Below are 27,056 nucleotides of genomic sequence, written 5' to 3'. Positions count from 1 at the left end.
TCCCCAATTAATATAACTAGAGTTATACTTCATAACTATCGTTTTATCCTGCTGTGTACAGTTCATGCAGCAGTTCTATAACTCCACCTATCTGGAACGTTATGGCCAACCAATGGAGGAGAACTTCCTGACTCTGCTGTGGTCTCTGTCTGTGTCCATGTACCCTCTGGGAGGTTTCTTTGGTTCTCTGATGGTGGCCCCGCTCGTCAACAAACTGGGGAGGTAGCAATATCCTGCATCATGTCACATTTTGTACATACTAAGTGTTTTATTCTATTTTATTCTATTCTTATTCTTAGGCAATTTGATTTGTTTTGTTATTCTTATTCGTGACCTGTTCTGTCTAAATGTTTAATGTTGAGCGATTTGCAGTGTCAAATTTCCCTCGGGATAATAAAAGTATTTCTATTCTATTCTATTCTATCTATTCTACAGGACATCCATTCGTTACCATTCACCAGTGATGATATTCAGTTATAGACCTGTGAAATGGCATTTGCAAATACTTCTAAGCACTTGTTTTAACCTGTTTGGAGTACCAGACGAGTGGGGATTGCCACATAGAAAAACTGTATTGCACACAAGGATTCAGTGTCCTCTGATCACAGGAGGAGATATCCAAACTCATTAACTCTCAATAACTGTCACACTATAACTGTCAAACTGCAAAACTGTTTATAGCCTTGGGATATGTGTGAGATTACGTGCAGAATAAATCAGCGTTGTTTCTTGGTGAAGTGCCCCTTTAAGTACATTGCAATAAGTTGTGTATCTTTGTCACGTGGTAGGAAGGGCACCCTCCTCTTCAACAACATCTTCTCCATTGTTCCTGCTGTGATGATGGGAGTGAGTGAGATTGCCAAATCCTATGAGATCATCATTGTGGCCAGGATCATAGTGGGTGTCTGTGCAGGTCAGCAGAACTTTGTCAAAGCTGGGTTAAGGTTTAACAATAAAAGCAAAGAAGAGCAGGAACCAGAAACAATCAGCTAGAGTTTGTCTTTAACCCTTTCACTCCCACCCTACAGAAAGTGAACCTTTTGCTACCACACTACAGACGGTTAACCTTATGTAGTGTGGTAGTGAAAGCGTTAACGTAAGGTTATGTATATAACCAAGTTCTATGAATACTGGTGACGCTCAGCATCATCTGCACTAACCTCACTTTGTGCACAGCACTGAATAAAAATTCACAATGTACCTTTACATACCAGCATCCGTCTGGCCACACCCCTATCCGCTTACCTTCATAAGCAGGTGTGTGGTCACCTACTCGCCTCCTTCCCAAACTTTCACCACAAGGCGAGGTCAAGGGCCGCTGAGCGTCACCAGTATTCATAGAACTTGGTTATATACATAACCTTACGTTCTATATCATACTGGCTCCGCTCAGCGTCATCTGCACTACAGGAGCTGAGCGGGAGCCAGAAGCTCGACAAATGTACCCCACTGAGGCCCCCCACAACCATCAGACCGGAGAGGAGCTAATGGAGGATACCCTCCCTATTGGAGGACGGGAGGGAGACGGATCCGACTGTGCGAAGAGAAACTCGAGCAACTCAAAGCACAGGGTGAGCAGACCGTGGCTTGACCCCACAACTACGCACACGCACAACCCACATGCCACCAGGGAACGAACGGAAGGAACAACCCTCGTTACTGCCCCCAAAATCACGGGGGCAAGAGCAAACTCAACCCCGTGGCAAGGCCGTAGCAGCGGAGCGCGAAGGAAGACCCAGACCCACTGAAGGGACTGGATCCCCTGGAAAAAGGGGGCCCGGAGAGGTCAATGACGCCAAAGCATCAAGACCTCACCAGGCGGTCACTTAGTGACACCGCCCCCCACATCGCCAGCGTATTCGGACAGGGCCCCTCCAAGAGCGGGCCCTTCCCCCCACTAGTACGCCGCCTGGCACACTGACCCTGCAACACAGGCAGTCAGCATGGCCGTAACTTGAAGCACTCAAAAGGCTAAACTATAGCGGAAGCAGGCAGCGCACCGGGGAGACGACCCCAGAGGGGTCGATCCCTTAAACCAGGCAGCAGGCTTTAGACCCGAGCCTGGAGCACTGCGGACGAGACAGGCGCCAAAGGGGTCAACTGAAAACAGCACCCCGGCGGAAGGGGCGTATGCTGGCATTGTTGCGCACCATGACAAAGCCTCCACCAAAAAAAACCCACCCAGAGGGGTCGAGGCAGAGAAGGCTGACACGATTGGCAGACGTCATGAACGTGCAGGGGCACACTCAACCGGGTAACCCGGGAGTTGACTCTGCTCCAACACACCAGGGAATCAACCACCCTCTTGGTACCACATGCGGTGGTTGTTCCTATAACCCCTCAAGAAAAAACTCCAAAACACACCTGCGGGTATACACTGGCTATACCACAGTACAAGTGTTTCCGTTTTCAAAAAGGGTTATTCCAGGCCTACGGGTCAACGAAACATTACTTCGGACCGGGCCCGGCGGCTCGGGAAGCACACAGGGTCACCAGAGGAGGTCCAGAAGACCACCCCAACAGCCCCCTCTTCGCCATGCGTGAGAGAGGAGCGAAAAGAAAGGAGAACCAGCCCTTTCATGATAGTGCCAGGTACAACCTGTACCCAACAAAGGGTCTCCATAACGCCCAACCCTGTGACACCCGGGCCGACCCGGCATTTTTTCCCCCGAAAAAAGCACAAGTCCCTCAGGGTACCAGAACAGCAGATCTGCGTCCCCGGCGGACAACGGGTTAACTGACCTGGACCAGCGTGACCAGAACCAGTCCTGTGCCCTAACCACGCCGACATCCCCACTCCAGGAGAGGGGGTAGGTATGCGTGTCGATCTAAAACATGAAAAGAGGGCGCCACCCAGACGGTCCCATTCGTACTGCGCTCAGTGGCCCACCCCAAGGGCATGAGACCCCCTACCTATGTTCTGATCTATTCTGTTAACATCCCCCAGATATGAACGAGAATCCGTCGAGACCCAGTAACAGGCGCTCAGAAGAGGAAAATTTGTTTACATTCTTACATCCCGCCACCCTCACCACAGAGAGGAGACGGGAATCCTCAGAGAGACTTCCCACGTGAGCCACAGATTGAAAAGTCACGGTAACATTGAGTCATGTGACCAACAGACTCAAGTCACACGTATATCGAGCGTAGTAGAACAGTAAGTTCCTACGCTCTGCCCCGACAACTTGACAATGACAGACCCTACATACGGGTCTGAAAAAACTCACGGAAGCCGTCGTCCAATAGAAACGTGCCTAGTGACGTTTTCTATGATGGGGGGAAACCCATGACTCAACCGCCTGTGGTAGGTGCGGAGTCAGGGAAACCCTTCCCCCATGATACCTTAAGTAGCCAGTATGCTAATGAACAGCGCAAAGCTAATTCAATGCACGCTAGCCACAGACACGTCTGTGAACAGGGTTTATAACAAGGCCAAGTTATGTATGTGTGAACCCGACACCCGTGTTTATGTTGCAAGACACAGAAAATCTGATAGAGAGAGAGAGTGGCCTGAACCGCGGTACCTTTTCACACACGAGCATTACTGCAGACCAACACAATAGTGTTGCGGCTCAATATCACTGTTTAAGCAACAGAGCACACAACTAACCTCTACCTTTATGTGAAGATTCAGGTCGAGGCAGAAAAAACCTTTTTCAACCGAGTGTAAGCTGCAGGCCTTGCTTAAGCTCTAACATGAATGTAGCAACCAACAAGACTTAAAGTCTAGCCCTCCTATCAAACCCACACTAGCGAAAGGTTCACACGTCGTATCCCCATCATATGTTTAGGAGGGACTCTTTATTTCTTAGAAACAAAATCATATTTGGGCCGGAAAGGGAACAGGGGGGGACCACAGAGGGAAAAAGTCATTACTTTCAGCGACGCCTGCCACGAGCCGCTCGGGACTTGCCACCCCGGGGAGCCCCGGAGGGACGGTAAACGATAGGAGGCTGGTCACGACGATCCCTACCGTCACTTCCGGGCGTAGATGGGCAGGCTGCAGTGGCGGAGGCGCCCTCTCTCCTCCTGGCCTTCTTTGCCGAAGGTCCAGCAGTGGCGGTGGTAGCAGCGGCGGCTACGGCGGCGGAACCCCAACGACGAGCCTGCCGTCTGACTCCACCGGCGACATCGGGCGGGGGGAAATGAGGCTGGAGCACGGAACGCTCCTCCTGCATCTCCCTGCAGGTTGAGGTCATCAATTGCAGTGCCGACCCAAAAAGTCCAGCATCGGAGAGGGGTGCCGTCAGAAGTGGAGTCCTCTTCTTCTCCGGCACACGCGCCTGCTCCAGCCAAAGGTGGCGCTGGACTAGAGTGGCCAGGGCGCGTACTTTCCCAGCGGCTATGGCCTGCGGCTGGATCAGATGCAGGATGGCTCCTGCCGACTGGGCGAGCTGATCATGTTGCAAATCAGTCAGCTCCATACCACCCGTCAGGATCCCGGACATGAATCTCGCCAGCTGCGTGATGTTAGAAGTGGCAGCCAGAGATTGCGTCGCGGAGATAAATGACTGGTCACTCCAGAAAGCCAACCGCCTCGCCGATTTCCCTTGGGGAACCGGCTTCCGTAACGGCTCCCACACCACCTCAGGACAAAGGAGCGCTGCCATCGGCCTATCAAGCCGAGGCACGTCCTCCTTCATGCCTTCTACCAAACCCACCACCCTCGTGACTTGCACGTAGGCGGGAGTGAGGCCCATGATGTGGGAGACCACCTGTCCCTGACGGACGTAGGCCTCCATTGAGGGGAAAAATGGACAGACAACGTCAAATCCTCCGCCACCAGAGGAGCCGGCCGCCCAACAGCGGACGACTCTCCGGAGGCAAAGGAAGCAGAGCCGGAACCAGGCCATCGCACAGGAGACGGCGCTGGTGCACCAGCTCCTTGGAGAGGCAAACTATCTATTGGACGCCTACCGGGCGCGGCTGCCGACCACGAAAGAGGCCTCAACCCCGCTCCAAGACGCACGACAGAGGAGGCAATGGAGAACCGCTGGTGAAGGGTGACGTTGCTAGCGCGACCCTCCGGGGTAAACATTATGACTTAGCTTTTTTCTTTAAAAATTTATGAGAGAAAGAAAAAAGCAAGAAAAAATTTAAACACTTAACTCAACTTTCTTCAGCTAACAACCTCGTCAAGTTACAACAGGCACTTCCTTGTGGTGAAAGTGAAGAAGGAGGCGAGTAGGTGACCACCAGTGATGCCACAGATTACTTGTAAAAGTAATCTGATTACTGATTACTGATTACTCCTTTAAAAAGTAATCTAAGTTACTTTACTGATTACTTGATTATCAGAGTAACTTAGTTACTTTGAAAGTAACTAGGTTACGAAGTCGTCGTCGTCGTTCCCCCAACAGTTTTTTTTTAAACGCTTTATTGAAAGTGCATAAATTGTTTTTAACTTGTTTCTCTGCACATAACGTAAATTGTTAAACTAGTGCTTCAGCTTCTGTACCATCAAGTATGGTAAAGCAACAGTCTATGATGCTCACAGCATTAGAGCAGCCAGCCAGTGGTTTTACAAAACCAGTGTATCACATCTAACAAATGCAGGCTGAACTATTATTTCAATTATATCAACTGTAACTATTAAATTGTTTTTATAAATGTCTCTCTATAAACATACAATCAGTCTCTCTTTAACATGTAAATTAACTGTATATCTGGCAAATAAGAGCTTTTGCTCTGCCACCATCAACCCTCCTGTACCTAGTCGAAGCGTCGGCTAGTGTTGTGATTCCAGATGCTTTCAATGCAATTGGATGTGCTGTTTTTAGCGGTAGACAGTATTTTGTTTCCTCCGCCGTGAAGTAGTGACTGAGGCTACGTTTAGACAAGCGTTTTGGGGTGGAATTCTGAACAGAAACCGCAAAAGTCATCTTGCGGTTTCACTTTTAATTTTGCCAAGCGTTTTGGGGTGGAATTCTCCGACTACGGAGCCCTGCTGTCACACGATTGGCGCATATGTCACATGACGTGCTGTGAAGACCCGTCCTACTCTGCCTCTGATTCGCAGACTGTGGATGGGGAATGTGATTGGACCAAAGCAGAGTCACTCAGACAGAGGGACCAGTCACGCCGCGGGACACATTCTTGTATTTAACCCTTTCACTGCCACACCACGTCACTCCCAAAAGAAAAACAGCTCAAAATGTATTTTTGACTGTCGAAAACGAAATAAAATACTGCATTCCGCCTGCATTATGAATTTATGATGAGATAGTAACGAAATAGTAATGCACAGCCACTTGGACAAGTAACTGCAATCAGATTACTGGCTTTTAAAGATTAACGCGTTAGATTACTATTTTCGGGGGAAAGTAATCAGATTACAATAACGCGTTACTTAGTAACGCGTTACTGGCATCACTGGTGACCACACACCTGCTTATGAAGGTAAGCGGATAGGGGTGTGGCCAGACGGATGCTGGTATGTAAAGGTACATTGTGGATTTTTATTCAGTGCTGTGCACGAAGTGAGGTTAGTGCAGATGACGCTGAGCGGAGCCAGTATGATATAGAACCCTTTGTAGTGTGGTAGTGAAATGAGTTTGTTAAATACTTTTGTGGAACATCCCGTTTGGTAAGCTAACGTGGGTGGGGGGTCTCTGTCCCAAACCCATTTCCCTGTTATCCTATAAATGTGGGAATGACATTACACTGAGGTCTCCCAGGATTGTTCTATTGTCTATTAAAGAAGTCGACCCCTCGTTCCTATACTCCCTTATTCTCCTTAGGGACCTTAGGGTAACTGCTTACATCCCCTTTGAGTTCCAAAAACAACACATTTACATCCAGGCCGATTACTGAAAATAAACTGCAACCGCGGCCCGTACATCAACACCTTTCCAAGATCATCATGACCTTTCCACAATGAGTCCAAAAATAGCAAATGCTGGAGTTATAGAACAATTTATGAAACAATCAAAATAGTTATTAGACAATCACAATGCACACTGATATTTTGACGTCATGTGACATCACATAAAGACGGAAGTTCAAACAACTTGTTTAAAGGCACAGTTTCTGAATACGGGCTGGGTGCAAAATCTGACTGGGTTGTCTTATTTCACAGTTTAGTGGTAGAGTGTTAGTGTCAGAGACCCAAATGTACTGTATGTGCAAGCACAAAAGTGCCTTACAAGCATAGCTACTGGTATGTATGTGATTAATGAGTACAATTTGTATTGTAATTTGTACTATGTTAAGTGCAAGCTTGGGAAATGTCCTACTAATCCCATTATAAGAGGTTTGTAATACATTTGGGAAGACCTTGGACACAAACATTTTCAATACCAGAGTTCACAAAACCCTATGTCCACAACCTGTTAAACTATATAATGGCTCTGGTCGACTGGGTATACAAACACGAATACTAATAAAAACAAATGTTATAATTAGTATCTTTATCCATCTACAGGGTTGTCATCCAACGTGGTGCCTATGTATTTGGGCGAACTCTCTCCCAAGAACCTGCGGGGAGCCATCGGCATCGTACCCCAGCTCTTCATCACCATCGGCATCCTCAGCGCTCAGGTGTTGGGCATCAGAAACATACTGGGAAACAGCACAGGTAGTGACAGCTATCTCTGATCCTGGTTGGCTAACTGGCTTTTTTTTTTTTTTTTTTTTTATTATCTTTTCCCCCCTCCTTTTTCCTCCGATTTTCTCCCATCCCAATGTTAGTCGTTATGCCAATTCCCAATCCCCTTCCTGGTCGCTGCGCACTTACCCCCCCACAGTCGGTCTGGGAGAGTGGAGGCTATCACGTGCTTCCTCCGACACACGTCTAGCCAATCAACCGCTTCTTTTCACCTGGCAGCGCGGACTCTCACTGAGAGCGTGTAGCGTGTGGAAGGATCACACTACCGCCCTTAGATCCTATCCACACTTAGCAGGCGCCCCGACCGAACTGTAGGAGTTTACAATGACCCGGACCCACCCCGCCAGCTTCTCCCACCCTCTAATACTGCCAATTGTATTAGTGTGAACGGCCAGCCAAGCTAGTGACAACCCCGGAGCTGTGAGCTGGATTCGAACAGGCGAATCCAGCGTCTCCGGGGTTGGTGACAAACGCAATCTCCGCTACGCCACCTGACCGGGCTAACTGGCTTTTTAACATGTCTACCATTTTTGGTTAGAAGTCAGAGTCAGAAGCAGAAAGATCTCATTCATGGGTACCTATGTATGTATGATGAACGTACTGGTATTTGTCTTGGTGACAATGATGCAAAGGTATATCAATAACTTGTGATGTTCTACAATAAGACAGACACACACACAGGAGTGTACAGTGCACAATTGAGTGATTACAATTTCTCCTTGCGCTTCATATGCGGATTTAGTAATTACTACTACTACCACCACTACAACTGCTACAAATTCAGGTACAACTTCTACTACTACTACTACTACTACTACTACTACTACTACTACTACTACTACTACTACTACTACTACTGTTACTATGTCATCTACTACTACTACTACTACTACTACTATCATCTATGGCAAGCCGTTTTAACATTTATTCCCATTTTGCTTGCCATACTACTACTACTACTTCTAGTACTATTTCTAGTACTACTATTACTATGTCTACTACTACTACTACTACTACTACTACTACTACTACCACTACTACCACCACCACCGCCGCCGCCGCCGCTGCTGCTGCTACTACTACTACTACTACTCCTCCTCAATATTGTACAGATCAGCTGTTGGTATGTTTGTAGGACCACAGGTCACCAGAGGTCTGTGTTTTCTCCAGGCTGGCCTCTGATGCTGGGGCTGACAGGCATACCTGCCCTCATAGAGCTGCTGCTCCTACCCTTCTTCCCAGAGAGCCCCAGGTACATGCTCATCCAGAGAGGAGACGAGCAGACTGCTAAGAAAGGTGAGAAGAACATGAACCATGCCTTTTTTTCATTAATTTTATTTCATTAATTTTATTTTGTTTCGTACATGGGGGTACAGTTCATCTTTGCACAATATCACCAACATCTTTTTTTTTAACATGATACACCCATGGCCGAAAAGGAGCAGGTTGAAGAAAACGTATGTTTCCTGCCCCCTTCCAAACTTCATATTTATTTTAACATAATGGTCAGCTCAAGTGCACCTTACAGCTTCATACCATATAATAATAATATTATAATAATCATTACCATAATTATGATAACAATAATGATAATATGACCATGAATAATAAGAACAATAATAACGGTAATAATAATAACAATAATAATAATAATATTGCTAGATACCAAAAAAGAAAAAAGATAAAAACATGCGTCACGAGCCTCAGATGCATGGAAAAGAGAAGAAAAACAAAAAATAAATAAAATCAGATACAGATACATTTATACCTGCTGATATGTCCTCATGTTCTGTCTTTAACTCATTGGGGGCCAACAGCAGAGGGCGCTGATGGCCCTTCAGCACCAGTGCTTTATCCAATGTATGATAGGACTTAACTTGTGAGCAGGGGCGAACCTTCCTACAGGCGCAGTGGTGAATCTCGCCTAGGGCGCCAAATGTGCTAGGTCCGCCCCTGCTTGCGAGTGCTTAAAATATATGAAATATAATAGCAATAGATCTAAATAACACGTTGATCGTCAGTGAGTTGCTTCCAGTCAACATGCATGAAACAGATCATTTTTTCATACATACATTTCCGTTTTATACCATGATGAATATGAATATATTTCTAGAGCGTTCTGTCTAATCTCAATAAACTCCAGCAAATCGAGCTTCAATGTATTTCCTTTGAAATCGTGCCATTTGTCGCTTGATTTGGTCGGTGCGAACCTCACACACACGCGCGGTCCGATGGCGGTGAAAGAAACATCGGATTAACCCAAGATTCGTAACATAGAGTCCTTAGAGTCCTTACCTCACATCTAGTGCAAAAAGATTAATCCAATTCCTGATCGTCATTCCAAATATTGATCGCGTTTATTGATCCAATGTTATATGTCCAAAACACATAATCCACGCTGCTCCGAGTGTCCTCAGTCCATCTGTTATAACGATACTGCATGCCCGAGAAGTAAAACCTGGACCGGACTTCTTAGATCGATGCACAGCCCCAGCCAGAGGGATTCCAATGATGTGCAATACCAGCCGGGAGGCGTTAGACGGCGGTATTTGCCCTTTGCGAGCTCAGACCCATTCCAAATGATAACATTCAGGCTGGATGGATGAAAAATGAATGGATATAGTTAATAAAAGAAATAACGATTAAAACCCGGGATTTCTGGTTTGGCGCCCAGAGCATGGCGAGTTAACCCGACTTTTTTCGGGTCTGGCCCCAAATGTGTTAAAAGTATTTTTTTGTTGGAAAATATTTGTACAGTACTTCAACTCATTATAAAGAGAATTCCAGAGTTTGACTCCCACCACTGATATACACATCTGTTTTAGGGTGGAGAAATGGAGAAAGCAATAGAGAGAGGGAGAGAGGGGGTTGTTTAATATCCAGAAAATATTCATATTCCTCAGGCACGTACATAACACAGCATTTTGAAAATGCTGAATGAAAATGCTGAATAACAGATGATAGAGATAACACATATTGTATCATCAGACACATAATTACTCAGACCCTTTAAAAATTTTAACGCAAAAAGGCTCAATGGCTCAGATAATCACAAAAAATGATCCAAGACACAGATACATGATCTGACCAGACAACACTGCAGCGCTCTCACTCCCCCTCAGCACTGCAGCAACTCCGTGGCTGGGAGGACGTGGACGAGGAACTGTCCGAGATGCGTCTGGAGGACCAGTCGGAGCGGGCCGAGGGACGTCTGTCTGTCATAAGCCTGCTGTCCCAACGCTCCCTCCGCTGGCAGCTGGTCTCTATCGTTGTCATGAACATGGGTCAGCAGCTGTCAGGGGTCAACGCGGTGAGACATGCCATCGTCACTGTCCTTACTGTCCTTACCGTCCTTGTCCCTCCCTTACAAAAGATTATTATGGTAGTTTGATGGTGATTTCAGTATTACCATGGTACCGAGCATTGTCTATAAATGATTTATCATGGTACTTCCATGGTTATGTATCGCCAGGGGTGTAAAAAGTACCCAGAAATTATACGTGAAGATACCGTCTCAAAATCTGACTCAAGTAAAAGTAAAAGTATCTGGTTAAAAACACACTTGAGTAAAAGTCAAAAAGTCCTACTTTTAAATGTACTTAAGTACTAAAAAGTAAAAGTACATTTATTTTTGAAAGGGATAGACCAGGGGTCTCAAACTCATTCCATCGTGGGCCAAGTTTTCATTTTAACTATACATTGCACCAGGTGAGTTAGTTGAAGAGGTGAGCCAATTAGTGAAATCATCAGCTGGTGTTTAGGCAAGGCTGGAATGAAACCAAGCATACACTCTGCCCACAATGGAATGTGTTCTGCGATAGACAATGCTGAAATGAAAGAACAGAGGACACTTTTTTTGCATAAAAAATATTTAATGCACTTCTCCATTGAAGGTAAACTAACATGGACGGCATTCACATCACAGCATGAATAATATCACAATATTAAAAACAGAATGGTGTATCCTGAATAATATTACAATATTAACCACAGCATACTGGATTATCCTGAATAATATCACAATATTAAAGGCAGAATACTGGAGTACCCTGAATAATATCACAATATTAAAGACAGAATACTGGAGTACCCTGAATAATATCACAATATTAAAGACAGATTACTGGAGTACCCTGAATAATATCACAATATTAACCACAGCATAATGCGGATCTGACTGTCTATTCTTCTGATAGAAGGTGTTTAATCAAAGACCCCCGCTTTCTAGTGTTGCACAAGGACCAATCAGCATGGGTATGGGCGGGTTCATTTTCCATTGATGGGGATTTGATTGGCTGTTTACCTGTGGTCGCAGGATTAATAACGTTAACGTTAGTTCGGCCAGATAAACAATTAAAATATACTAATTAAAATGGTTGGACCTGTGAGATTTGTACTTTGTACTTTGTATGTCTGCATTTTAAATGTAAGGAGTAAAAAGTATGTTTTTTCTCTCTGAAATGTAATGGAGTAAAAGTACAAAGTATACAAACCTAATAATACTAGAGTAAAGTACAAATCCCCCAAAACAGTATTTAAGTATTGTAACGAAGTACAATTACTCAAGTACTTTACACCCCTGTGTATCTCCATGGTACCACTTTTGTACTTAAATAATACCATGGTACCATGATATACCCATGGTAATAGCATAGTATTTCCATACACTACCACCAAAAACATGATGGAAATACCATGATATCTTTTTGGAATTACCATGGTACTTATTTTGAATTATTATGGTACTTCTTTTGGAATTATTATGGTACTCTTTGGGAATGACTATACTTTTTCTGGAATTATTATGGTACTTTTGGGGAATTACTATAATTTTCTATAATAATATATAGTAATATCACCTTGTTCCCTAGAGCAGGGACTCTTTATTTTACAATACTGTTGACAAAGCACCAGAATACAAAACAGGAGTTGTTGTTTTCTTCATTCTATTAAGCCCATTCAGGGTCTTATTCATCTACCATAGTTCATAATGATAAGCATGGACTGCAGTGAGACCAGATGATCAGACCTGTGATAATTGCACTTTTTCTTTGTGAGGTAAGATAAGAAAGAGCTTTATTATGCCATGGGAGATATTGCCTTGTTGTCAGCAGCACTGGAAGAATGTACAAAAGCAAAGGAAGAATGTAAAAGATAAAATGGATAATAGACAATATACTTAACTTATTAAAATTAAGAGATAAAAGAAATAGAAAGTTTAGGCACAGGATTTCTATTTACACACTGACATATAGATATCTACAGATATGAAGAGTTATATACAGCGTCAACAGGTTTGAATTAAATGGTTACACAGAGAGATATATAGTGCATATAAGATAAGATATCCCTTTATTGATCCCCTTGGGGAATTTCGGTTGCCATAGCAGCATGGGGGATGGGGGAGGGGAGGTACAAGTATGGGCAGGGTAATAGAAGAAAGACATAAATATAGGCTAAAAAAAATCTGAATATATACTACAGTAGGAGTAAAAGTATACGCAACAACAACACTATACGCAAGGTGCAAATGGTCTACCTATCGGTCAAAATATACATTACAGTCTAGGTTTTGGTGGTTATAAGAGTCAGACACACTTAGTGGTTAAAGGTCGGAGTAAATATTTTCAAAGGTAAGTCTTCACCGCCTTTAATACACTCTGCATCCAGACTGTGATTTTTGTACTGTAGATGAGAACTATTTTATTGCACTGCACTATTGCACTATTTTACTGTCTATTTTATGCTAATATATGTACATTTTAATATAAATTCTCTGTCAAGTCTGTCAATAAGGATGCCAATTTTATGCTCATTTTATGACTATCTCTATTTTCTGTTTACATCACTGCTGTGAAGCACTTGTTGCAATTCTTGTATAAAAGGTGCTATACAAATAAAGTTTATTATTATTATTATTATTATTATTATTATTATTATTATTATTATTATTATTATTATTATTATTATTTTACCTAATTGTTCTTGAGTTCTGCAACCGTTAGTTCATACAGCCAGAATGTATTGTACAGATATATACTACATATGTACATGTTCCACATCCATCTTTCCCTCCCTCAGATCTACTACTATGCCGACAGCATCTATGCCTCAGCGGGAGTCAGGGAGAATGACATCCAGTACATCACCGTGGGAACGGGCACAGTGAACGTCCTCATGACCATAGCAGCGGTAGGTATTATATCCTGTTCTGTTTCAGCCATTCAGACAAATTAAGAAATAAACAGGTCAGAATCGGAAACACTGTTCAACCAGAGATACAAGAATTTGTCTCACTGACAGTTAGAGAGTGAAAGTACTGTCACATGATCTGCCCTACAAAGGCAAAAGGTTGTAACTTCCATTACTGCCACGTGTCTTTGTACAGCAGAGTACCCCTCTACATGTGTATTTATACTGCTATATCTGTACCCCTCTACATGTGTATTTATACTGCTATATCTGTACCCCTCTACATGTGTAGCCTATTTATACCACTATACCTGTACTGCCCTACAAAAGGCAAACTATTTTGTACTAGCTTTTTGCCTTTGTAGGGCAGCATAGTACAAGCTGTACCTCATGTACAGTGCATAGGGACAGCAAGACACTGTACTGGGTATACTATATATATTGAGGTTGGAAAGTGAAACACACTCATAGCCTGGTATATTAGCCTAGTTGTCAGAGAGGCTCCTGGAATTGCGGGTTCTGTCATAATAACCATGACTTCTCTATCCCAGGTGTTCATAGTGGAGGCGTCCGGGCGACGGCTGCTTCTCCTCATCGGCTTTGGGATCTGTTGTGCATTCTGTGTTCTGCTCACTGTAGCGCTAAGCTTTCAGGTAAAGTAGGAGAGAGAGAACCTACTGCCCACACCATCTACCCTCTAGTGGCTCATGTTGTGCCCCTATTCTCAGCTCCCTTCCTGGAACTCGTCCAGTACTACACCTGGATCTAATATAATAGGTAAAAGCAGTGGTTCTCAAACTACGGGTCGCGACCCAAAGTGGGGTCGTGGGTAGGTGACAGTGGGGTTGCGCATTGGCAAGTAAAATTTAAATAATAATAATCTAGATTTTGTTTTTTAATTTTATATTCTGGCAACATATTTTGTTAAATATGGCTAAATATGCCTCGTTTTATAAATGTGTATTGATAACATAGTGCTGTAATAAAATTGTATAATAAATATGCATGATCAAGTTCAACAACGTGTGCTTTTATTTTGATATTCCTTAATTCCATGTTGAAATTACGCGATACATTAAGTGTGGGGTCGCCAAAAGAATAACTAAATAAAATGGGGTTGTGGTATAAAAAAGTTTGAGAACCCCTGGATAGATGTCGGACCACATGCAATTTACCAATCCTATGACTTTAGATTCATGCTGGAGAATTGAGATATGGATCTGTGGTTTATGCACACTGGGCACAGTGACATAATTTAAAATGGACTGGATTAGGTCATGTGTCTGGGGTACTGTTTGAGATGAAGCTCATAAACACGGGTGGTTGATAATAACAGCAGCTGTTGGTCTGTGTTGACAGGAGAGTGTGACCTCGATGCCTTACATCAGCATAGCCTGTGTCATCATGTACGTCATCGGACATGCCATCGGACCTAGTAAGTCTTGACTAACCAAATGGCTGTTTACTGAGAGCTGATTATAAGCAAGTGCTCCATTAGCTGAAGTGTTGTTTGGATACCACGCTGACATTTAATAACTGTCAAAAAGTTGACTTCATCTGTTTGAGGCATCTTGAATGTCTCCGGTGTCCTTGTGTGCCTCTTTGAGAGCCTATGTGTGTGAAGCGTTTGGCTTGTGGTCCAACCACATCTTCATTCTTCCCAGGTCCTATTCCCTATGTGATGACCACTGAGATGTTCAGGCAGTCAGCCAGGCCTGCAGCCTTCATGGTGGCTGGGTCTGTCCACTGGCTGTCTAACTTCACTGTTGGCCTGGTGTTCCCCTTCCTTGAGGTCAGTAGCCTACCGGACCTCAAGACATTTGAAAAATGTTACTAACTTCATCCACAAGCATGATTTGCCTTCATTTCAATGTGTAAAGTTAAAAAGCCCAATCCCAAATCCAGGTGTGAACAAATGGGCGGCACCAACACCAAAAAGATAAATACAATTAAACATAAAAATAGGAGACATGTTTTCATTCTCTTATTGACTGACTGAGCTCTTGATACAATGACTTACACTCAGGGCCGGCCCTAGCATTTAAGCAGCTCTAGCTTACCAGAGAGAGACAAGAAGATAGATACCAGTCTCCTCTCTGTGCGTTGAGTAGAAAGCTATCTGGCTTAAAGCACGGTTTTTGTGGTCTTTCATTACAGGATCGTACATTGCCATCAGCTGCACCTGTTTAAGTTGCCATTGTCTGGTTTGTTGAGCATATCAGATGTTCCCCTATGTTATGATGGGGGTGCTGTGAGGGTGAGAACGCAATTTGCAGACAGGGAAGAGAGGAGGCAGAGACGGCGTCGGCAAGATACGTGGAAATATATACAGACTTTACTGGGACGACGAAAATATATACAAAACAACACTGAAGGACACAGGAAAACAAAGATGAATGAAAACGGAATACATAAACTACTTACAAACTACTTACAAGACTTAAGAACATGACACAAGGAACAGAGAGGCACGACGGGCAAGGGAACGCGGAGGAGTGAGGGTAGCAAGGAGGGTACAGGAGACAATGACGCCATGAGGAGGTGATGACAATTCCACACTTAAATACACAGACTAATTGGGCGGCTAGGTGGTGTAGTGGGCAAGGCGCTCGCCACCAATGCAGGAGACGCTGGGTTCGAGCCCAGCTCTCCGCATTGCTATCAGCTTGGCTGGTCGTTCATACTAACACAATTGACAACTGATATGTTAGTTGATTGTCTGAATGAATATCCATGTGAATAACCTTTCATAAATATGTACAAAAAAGCATGGCAGCCGCCCGTCCGTCCGTCCGTGTTCATTCGTGTGCTGTGTGCCCTGGGCGTAAGGCTTAAGTTTCTCTCAGCTAATGACTGAATGATGGTGACCAAACTGGTTAACACCTCACGCCATCTCTTCCTTTCTGTGTCGATCAGTCTCATCTCAATCCTATCGATAGTTTGACCCTTTTCTAAACGAGACTCTAACTTTTTCCATGATTTCATGTGTTTAGTATGTTCTGGATTCCTCTCGTGTGCTCTCAGTAATTGGTGGCAATTCTTCCAATAATTTAGCCCTGCATAGATTAAATTGTACCCTTTGTACCCCAGTCAAGCATGCATGGACACCCACTATGAGTGCATGCATGTGTGTGTGTGTGTGTGTGTGTGTGTGTGTGTGTGTGTGTGTGCATGTGCGTGTGTGCGCTTGAGTGTGTTGTACATATGTAACGGTTGTGACAACGTCACCTCAAACTTCGATGCCCAGAGTGGGAGTCGAACCCCGGTGTCCCACACTGCAGGCATCAACACAGACCGCTATACCAAGAGGTGAATCCACTACTTCGCAACGTGTCTATCTGTCTTTGAGGATGTGAGAGTGAGTTTAACCCATAGCACCGCTACTCACCCCAGCCCTTCTTGACTGCGCTTCACGATACCATCCGTTACACTCACCCTCTCAAACTCACTCCACTCCACCCAAGGCACTTCGATGCCCCGAGTGGGAGTCGAACCCCGGTCTCCCACGTCGCAGGCAACAACACAGACCGCTATACCAAGAGGTGAATTCACTTCTAAGTCCTGGGTCTATGTGTCTTTTGAGGATGTGAGAGTGAGTTTAACCCATAGCACCGCTACTCACCCCAGCCCTTCTTGACTGTGCTTCACGATACCATCCGTTACACTCACCCTCTCAAACTCACTCCACTCCACCCAAGGCATCCGGGTCACGGCACCATTGTAACGGTTGTGACAACGTCACCTCAAACTTCGATGCCCCGAGTGGGAGTCGAACCCCGGTCTCCCACACCGCAGGCAGCAACACAGACCGCTATACCAAGAGGTGAATCCACTACTTCGCAACGTGTCTATCTGTCTTTGAGGATGTGAGTGAGTTTAACCCATAGCACCGCTACTCACCCCAGCCCTTCTTGACTGCGCTTCACGATACCATCCGTTACACATACATTATTAGTAATATTATTAGTAATAAAAGTTGTTACGAAGGATCAGATTAAACCGAATATATATATTTATTTATGGATATATATTGAATAGTATTTGTATATCGTTTGATATCCCTTGTATATTCCTTGTACATATACACGGAATATCCCTTTAGTCTACTATAGCCCATAATAGTTCATTCTCTTATTGGACAAGGACCTGGCGCCAGGAGACAAGCCCCTTGGAGCCAAGTTCAATGGTACCGACGAGACATGTCTCTACTAGCCCCGGCTCTGCGCAGGAATACGGCTACCGAAAAGAGAGTGGCACTATTTGTTCACCGTGCATATAAATATGGCGCAAGTAAACGTAGAAGTCCTCTTATCCCTTAGTCCTTTACCCTTCTACCCAACTAAGTAACAGAACGTGAAGCCTCACCCCACAATACCGCGTGCGGTGTAGTATGGCCTGTTTGGCCTTAGAATAGCATTGAGACCTCGTGCGAATTAATAGCTGAATTGTCAGAGTTTGGCACCGTATTTCTATTAAGTAATAATAGTCTATTATGTATGGTGCATCGTGCGGTTAGAGTTCTAAAGTGAGCAGCATCCCTGTCGCTTCCTCGTGTTATCTATAGTCTTAACCAGGTTGGGCAGACCACACGTGGTGCTTTCATCCGAGGAGTTCTAGGCGAGGACCGAGTGGACCTGTACATTGGATTACCTACCCGACGACTGCTGAGCCCTATGCGGCATGGAATATATATTTGCTTTGGTACTTTGATTTGTGGAGCGGATAATCGCCAACACCGGTGAGTGTTGGATTTACCCCGAAAGGAGTCAAGGTGAGACGGCGCTCAGACCAGACTGAGGTCGCCTCGCTTCTTCTTCATTGTGGACCTACAGCTACAGCTACAGCTACAGCCTACAAGAGAGCCAAGGTGTATTCATCTGTGGATCAAGATTCTACTGCACTGTCTTCTGTACTTGAAGTCTCCCTAGACATCGTTGACCAGACGGGATACTGCCGACGGCTCTCCTACCCCCCCTACCGGCTTACAACCGGGAGGACCCCTACAGTATATCCAGCTATAATCATTAAGTGTGCCATCGTTATAATTCCCTAAGAGCCAGGTTGTATACTTGCTTCCTGCGTAACCAGAGATTGGACATTCAGTGTTGATTTGCCTACGAGTACTCATTTGCCTTACAAGTGCATTCAAATCATAAATGTAATAGTAACTATTATATGTACCTTTTGCTATATATTAAATATTTGATTATTACCTTTGTGTGGACCCGATTTCATTGTGGGAAAGTGTTCATCATATTTAGATATCGTGTACTGTATGGCCAGTAGTTAAAGTACATAAAGCGGTAGTGGTTTAATGATACCATACTTATCAATACAGTCAGGGAATTGTACCCCTCAGTTACAAAAGTGCTATTGTAATAATGTGCTATAATAAACTGGACTCACTTGATGCAGACTGTGCTGCAATACGTGAGGTCGATGTCTCTCCTGCAGACTGTGTAGCAGGTACACTTGGGGCAGGTGATGTAGATGACAAGTGTTCCCCTGCAGGCACAGTACTGAAACACCCTAGCTTCAGGTCCATAGCCTAAAGTCTTGTGTAGTACATGTCCACATTTCATAAGAATTCGTTCAGAAATGAGTGATTAGGAGCGGTTTTGGTAAAAAGTGAGAAAAGAAAAAAGAGCTCAGAAAACCATTTTCTCATTGACTCCAATGCATTCGACAGAGAATTCTCTTCCTGTTTTTGCTTGTGACTTTTCACCTAGATCCCTGATTCGCTCATTCCCACGTGGGGTACCATTGGAAAGCCACACTCATTCGTTACAACCCTGTCCAATCATTTTCGAGATCGCCAAATGATTGACGGAGGTAGAGGCTCTGGAGTCGGGAGTGGTATTTGAAAAAAAAAAAGTCTGCCGTCTACTTCGGCGCACACCTCACATATCGGCATGTAACTCGAGAACCGCTGAACGGATTTCGTCGCCTGAAACGGCAATCGATAGGGCTTTAATTCGATATATTGTATTAAAAGATATGCACACCGAGCTGCTAGAGGTCGCCAAAGTGGCGTGTTGCACCGGTGGGCAAACATTCTTTTTTTGAGGTGCCAAGCGCCCCTTGGCCATTTGACGGCGCCCTAGGCCCCCGCCTATTTTGCCTATGCCTGGGGCTGGCCCTGCTTACACTACAATAGCACTGGAATAAAACAGACCTAAATTCTGATATACAATGGGCTAAGATAGTTCCAAAAATCTTACTACAAATCTGCAAATCAAGCTCTTCAAGAATGTATGTGAATATATCCCACATCTATATGGTCAAATAATTGTGGATTGGGGCTTTAAACTGTTTCTGAGTAATCCTAACATGCTAGCTAGGCTAGCTTGCAGTCGGATCGCTTTCTACTGAACACACAGAGAGGAGGTATCTATCTTCTTGTCTGACTCTGGAGAAGAAGGTAAGTGCATTTCCAATAATGTTGCCGTGTTCCTGAAGCCAAATACTTTATGAGGTAAACACACAATACTTCATGTTTACTTCTTCTATTGAATCCTCTACAATCCACAAATGTCAAACATGCACAGTTAGAGAAACAGAAACCAAAACACGTCTCCAAGCAGCATACCAACCCCAATACAGTTTACCCTCATTGTTCTGAAGGTCCAGATTAACACTGAAAGTCTGCGTTTATTATTTTGTATAACTTATATAAAGCCCACCCGCACTACCCCATCTCAGACCAGGAGGCTCAGCGCAGCCCCGGTCTCAGTCCCGACACGCTGCGTTATGAACCCCCAACACGTCCCAGTGGGGAGTTCGAGCACCAGACGGCACTGAGGAATAGTGCCTGGGAACCCAGCCCCTGGTTCCCGCCCAGCACGAACCAACGACCCCACGTACGGGGAGAGACAATGTGCCTAGAGACAATTATGTCCGGAGTACAGGACGAGTCATACAAGTATGCCATTCTCCTTAAGCACCTCAAGGTAACTAGAGCGCACAACATAGCGCTGGCATACTCCAATTCACAAACTCCCTATTCCGATGCCCTGGTTGCCCTCGACGCACATTACGGACGTACATGGGACTATGTCATTCAGGAGATACGTGAGATCGAACGTCTCCCCCCAGCTAAAGACAACCGAGCCCTGGACGACCTATCCGTCAAAGTACAGTCCGTGGTACGGATGCTCGGGTCCCAATGAGAGAAGGGGATGTACGAGTTGTACGCCAACTCCAACGTGGAGCGCATATTGGAGAAGCTCCCCCCATTCCGCCAAGAACGTTTTCGGCGGCAAAGAAACTACCGTGACCCGAATGGCCCAGAACAGTCACTCCTGGACCTTGCTGACTTCCTAGCCAGGGAGGTTAGCAGCCTAAGAATTGACACCTTCGCATGGGGTGGCTCGAACATTAAAGAGGGACCGAGGAGGTTTAAAGACCAAAGCAGGCCCATCACCGTGATGCACCAGGCCGAGTCGGTGTCACGACAGAAGAGTCACAACCCCCCCGCCAAGGGGAAATGGAAGATCGCATGTCAATACTGCGACAACGAACACTGGCTGTCACAGTGCGACGCATTCAAGAAACTGACCACCGTCGAAGTAAGTCAGTGGATTAAAGCTAACCGCTGCTGCTTCCGCTGCGCGCGCGGCCACATGGCAGCAAAATGCCGCCTTAAGAAGAAGTGTGGCAAGTGTGACGGCGCTCACCTCAAAGCACTGCACGAGAGCAACAAGTGAACCCCGCCCCACAAAGCAGCTCGAGAGCAGAAGTACTCTACATCGACCCCGCGAAGAGTGGGAGCTCCAGAGTGCTCCTCAAGGTGGTACGAGTACTCCTCAGTCACGGGGACAAGGTACTCGACACCTACGCCGTCCTCGACGACGGGTCGGAGAAGACCCTCCTCCTCGCCTCCGCCGCGACCCAGTTGGACCTGCGGGGTCCAGAGGAGACCATGACCCTCCGTACCATTCGTCGAGACTTAAAGACAATCAAAGGTGAAAACGTCTCGTTCACCATTGCCGCGATCGACCAGCCCGAGAAGCGGTACAGCATCAGCAAGGCGTTCACAAGCTACGACATAGGTTTGTCACGCTATGATTACCCCATCCCACAGCTGAGGGAAAAGTACAACCACCTACGCCAACTGCCCATACCGCTCATCAGCGGCGCTACGCCGACCCTACTCATTGGCTCCGACCACGCGGACCCCATTGTCCCAACTGATGCGGTCCACATCGGACCCAGAGGATGCCCAGCCGCGGTTAAGACCCGACTGGGATGGACGCTCCAGGGCCCCCTCTCCGGGCCTTCCAGCTGACCAACGTCCACACGCTGCCTTTACACCAAGGTGAGCGACACAGACAATACCCTCCTACAGCACGTTGAGAGGCTATGGACACTAGACTCGCTGCCATTCAAGAACGAACGCAAGATGGTTCGATCCAAAGAGGACAAGTATGCCATAGCTCTACTCGAGCAGAAGACTACGAGGGTCGAGGTCGACGGAGTGCTAAGATACGCGACCCCACTCTTGAGGCGGGAAGGGATGCCCACTCTGCATGTGCCTAAGGGAGCGACGCACCACTACCTACAGAGCACTGAGCGGCGCCTCGCCAAGGATCCCCCCCAAGCAACGATATATCGCACTGAGATCGAGAAGCTGGTAACAGCCGGCCACGAAAATCGATGACCACGAGGCAGAAAGGACGACAGTCATGGTACGTGCCCCACCACAAGGTCACCCACAACGGAAAGAACCGCATCGTGTTCAATTGCAGTTATCAGATTGGACAGCAGAATCTGAATAACCTACTCCTGCCCGGCCCGACACTCGGACCCTCCCTCCTCGGCGTCGTGATGCGCTTTCGTCAGGACAAAGTGGCCATCAGCGGCAACATCAAGGGGATGTTCCTACAAGTCCGACTGATGGAGGAAGACAAGCCTCTACTGAGGTTTCTGTGGAGAGAGGCTCGACGACGAACAACCCTCGATATACCAATGGGAGTACTCCCATTCGGCACCACCTGCAGCCCGTGCTGCGCCACATTCGCGTTACAGAAGCACGTGGCCGAAGACCCCGGAGCCGACGATGATGTCCGACACAGCGTTGAAAGAAGTTTCTACGTGGACAACTGCCTACAGAGCGTATCCACGCCAGAAGAAGCAGAGAGCATCCTACTGAAGCTACGAGCTTCATTAGCCAAAGGTGCATTCGACCTCCGACAGTGGGCCAGTAGCGACCCTCAAGTTCTCCGGCGCCTCCCCCCAGAGACCAAGGCCGCGAGCAGCGAGACCTGGATGGCGCACACCCCAGGCGAAGCACAAGAGATAACCCTGGGCCTCGTCTGGCGCTTCAAGACGGATTCGCTTCACTACCAACACACACCTCTGAGGACGGATCAGGAGACGTCCACGACTAGACTGACCACTCGGCGGAGTGTGTACCGAACACTCGCCAGCCAGTACGACCCAATGGGATGTATCCTCCCCTACACCACCCGGGCGAAGATGCTGGTGAGAGAACTGTGGGACAAGGAGCAGGGCTGGGACGACCCCATACCCGAGCACCTGGCTACCACATGGAGAGAGTGGGAGGATGAACTTGTCTTACTCCGCGAGGTGGCCATCCCGCGGAGTTACTTCAGATAGACCTGCACGTCTTCAGCGACGCCTCTGAAGTGGCGTACGGATCAGTGGCCTACCTGAGAGCCCGAGAAGAGGGAGGTGAAGTTCACGTAGCCTTCGTCCTGGCCCGCTCGAGGATAGCTCCCCGCAAGCAGCAGTCGATCCCGCGACTAGAGCTCTGCGCAGCTCTGGTAGGCGCGCAACTCGCAAAAATGGTACAAAGTGAACTCACCATACCGGTGCGTGAGATCATCCTATGGTCAGACTCCATGACCGTGCTCACCTGGATCCAGTCCGCCTCCTGTCGGTACAAAGTTTTCGTCGGAGTCCGAGTAACCGAAATCCAAGACCTGGTAGGAGCGGCATGTTGGAGATATGTTGACACCAAGCAGAACCCGGCGGATGTCATCACACGGGGGATGTCCCTAGCCGACCTCACCCGTCCTAACCCATACAGTGATGGTCCAGAGTTCCTCAAGCTCCCGGAGGAGAAGTGGCCTATCTCCACACCACGGGAGGCGAACCAAGACGAGTCAGAAATAAAGAGGTCTATGTTCTGCGGGCTGAGCCAAGCCCCGGCTCCAACGGACCCGGACCTAGACGACTGTCCAACCCTGGAGAGTGCCCAGAAAAGGACATTCCTATGGCACCACCCGGAGCTCCCCCCCACCACAGACCTCGACGCATCTGCCTACGAGGAAGCGGAACTTCTTCTGCTGCAGAGAGCACAAAGAGACTCTTTCCCAGAAGAAATAGATTGTCTGAAAGAGAAAAAGCCAGTCCCCTCAGTCGACTCCTCACCTTAGCCCCAGAGATCGACGCCCAGGACCTCATCAGGGTGGGTGGTCGGTTGAGACGGGCCCCGGACTTGGCTGAGGATGTTAAGCATCCCATCGTCCTAAGCAGCCGACACAAGATAACCGATCTGATCATTCAGAAGTACGACAAGGTGGTGTGCCACGCGGGGGCCGAGCGAGTCTTTGCGGAGATCCGACGGCGCTTCTGGATACTCCAAGGGAGAGGAGCTGTACGTCGATTCCAACGGACTTGCCCGACCTGTCGCAAGTGGAGGGCACAGCCTAGTATTCCGAAGATGGCAGACCTGCCTCCCTGCCGCCTCCGACTCGGCGAGCGGGCCTTCCATTCCACAGGCGTGGACTGCTTCGGCCCATTCAACGTCAAGAAGGGAAGAGGAACAGAGAAGAGGTGGGGCATCGTGTACAAGTGCATGACCACCTGAGCTGTTCACATTGAGCTCCTCCAGTCGATGAGTACAGACTCGTTCCTCATGTCATTCCGGAGGTTCCAAGCGAGGAGAGGGACCCCATCAGTGCTATTGTCAGACCAAGGGACAAATTTCCGAGGAGGAGACACGGAACTGAGAGCGAGCTTCCTGACCATGGGTGAAGAACTCAAGATCCGCCTCGCTCCTGCTCAGGTCACCTTCCAGTTCAACCCCCCGAATGCCCCCCATTTCGGGGGAACGTGGGAGAGAGAGGTCCGATCCATAAAGACTGCTATGTACACCGTACTGGGAGCCCAGACCGTGGGCGATGAAGTCCTGGCTACGGTCCTCACAGAAATTGAGGGAGTTCTGAACTCCAAGCCCCTCGGCTACGTTTCAAGCGACGTAGCTGACATCGACCCCATCACCCCAAACTACCTCTTGATGGTGCGGCTGGACCCTGCCCTTCCTCAGACGGTGTACAGACAGGACGAGATGAACGGACGGAGGATGTGGAGACACAGCCAAGTACTGGCCGACCAGTTTTGGGCCTGCTTCCTCCTACACTACCTACCCTCCCTTCAAGCCCGTCAGAAGTGGGTTAAAGACAGGGACAACCTGACCGTGGGTACCGTCGTGATGATAATAGACCAGTCACTACCCCGAGCTACGTGGCCAGCCGGCCGTGTGAGCAGAGTGATTAATGGTTCAGATGGGAAGGTCAGAGCGGCAGAAGTCATCGTCCAAGGGCGGACTTATACCAGACCAGTAGCCAAGTTGATAGAGCTTCCTGCGTTCCCTGACCCCCCTGACGACGACGATAACCCACCGACTTTGTAGATCACTTCCAACCCCCCCCCCCCCAGCCCATTATGGAGAAGTTGACTTGACCCTTAATATTAATCTGTGCCCCACATTTATTTACTAATTAGGTTCGGACTAATTAGGGGGCGGCTGTTCTGAAGGTCCAGATTAACACTGAAAGTCTGCGTTTATTATTTTGTATAACTTATATATTGTTTATATATATAAGATGTATATCTTAACGTCATCTGTTTGCCTAAACAGTATTCTTCGTTCGCCTTATTGTGTCCCATTCTTGACGCTGTAGGCGCCAGGGCGCGCGCCCCCTAGACATGTTTCCTAGACATGTTCAGACATGCCCGGACAAGCCCAGAGCGAGCGCATTGATTCTGTACAGGTGAACAGGCTGGGTCCAACAAGGAACCAGATAGAGTATATTGGGTAGACGACGTGCGGCGGCAGCAGCAGCAGCATAACAGGAAAACTAGCAGAGCGAGAGTGAAAGACGTCTGGTGCAGTTGTACACAGACCGATAGCGGTGTATCATTATAGAGAGCTAATGGCTACTTAGATACAACTATAATATTGTCGAGCCATTATTGGCACAGTATAGTGACTTGTGTAAGCGAAGTAACGTGGAGAGACTTATAGTTAAACCCAACGCCGTTGGATATAACTACTCATTGGAGACCGCCTGCGGGTTAGCTTCACGTACAAACGAAGCTAGCTAGCTACCATCTATGCCAACGGGCTTTTGGATTAATAGCTATTAACCCTGCCATTGGGCGCTAGGAATACAAGGACCGGTTCCGTACGAGACCCCTTCTCCCAGCGACGACAGGATTATCCGACCAGTCTACAGTTTCTCTGGAGCAGGAGCTCTAGAGAGAAACCATCGTCTCCAGCCACCAGCTTGCTTTTCCCTGTATCGCCTCATTTCGTCTCACTCCCTTCAGAGCTCCACCGGTCGAGTATCCGTAGTCTAGGAACCATTCGTTACCGTTGACTTTGTTGCACTGACATTCTAGTATTAAAGGAGAACCGTAATAAATAATATGTATGTTTGCTATTAACATTAAACATGATGCTTGTTCAACTTGTATCCCTGTCCCCGCGCAGTCAATGGAGTGTCCGCCATTTTGTCTAACTGTACTGTCTGGCTATTAATATTCTTTAGTAGTGGTTTAATCTAACATATCTCAATACAGTCAGGGTTGTGTAGCCCCTTAGCTACTCATAGTCCTCCTGGCCTTGGCTGAAGCATAATGTCCCCAAACAGGTTTTTGGCTTCATACCTGGGACACTTGATATGAACATGTTTGAGAACATCTCCTTCCCCTCTTCCTTCCCTACAGAGAGGCCTAGGCCCCTACAGCTTCATCCTCTTCTCCCTCGTCTGTTTGGTCTCGCTGGTCTATATCTGGCTGGTGGTGCCTGAGACCAAGAACAGAACCTTCCTTGAGATCAGCCAAATGTTCGCCAAGAGGAACGGAGTGGAGATCAAGCTCAGGGATGGAGACCTGCCCCTGGAAGAGAGCAAGGAGAGTCGGGAGGAGGATGCAGCAAAGGGCACGACCTTCTGACGACAAATGGGAGCATCAAGGGGAGAGGAAGAGGTGTTGATGAAGAGGAGGG

At 46.9% G+C, this 27,056-nt stretch overlaps 1 protein-coding gene across 1 annotated transcript; it reads left to right on the top strand.

Moving 5' to 3' along the window:
• Positions 1-61: 61 nt before the first annotated feature.
• slc2a5 (solute carrier family 2 member 5) lies at positions 62-27,004 on the top strand (the record flags this gene model as incomplete). The annotated part of the gene is made up of 10 exons (XM_084333287.1): positions 62-222; positions 789-913; positions 7,424-7,576; positions 8,777-8,902; positions 10,729-10,916; positions 13,688-13,798; positions 14,350-14,451; positions 15,158-15,233; positions 15,463-15,590; positions 26,777-27,004. Exons 1-10 carry the CDS (start codon positions 65-67, stop codon positions 27,002-27,004), a joined length of 1,395 nt encoding a protein of 464 aa, XP_084189413.1. The 5' UTR covers positions 62-64.
• Positions 27,005-27,056: the final 52 nt, after the last annotated feature.

The sequence above is a fragment of the Notolepis coatsorum genome, assembly GCF_963971535.1.
Source record: "Notolepis coatsorum genome assembly, chromosome: 17".
NCBI classification, from domain to species: domain Eukaryota; kingdom Metazoa; phylum Chordata; class Actinopteri; order Aulopiformes; family Paralepididae; genus Notolepis; species Notolepis coatsorum.
The sequence above is the reverse complement of the archived record's forward strand: the minus strand, read 5'-3'. Positions and strand labels throughout refer to the sequence as shown.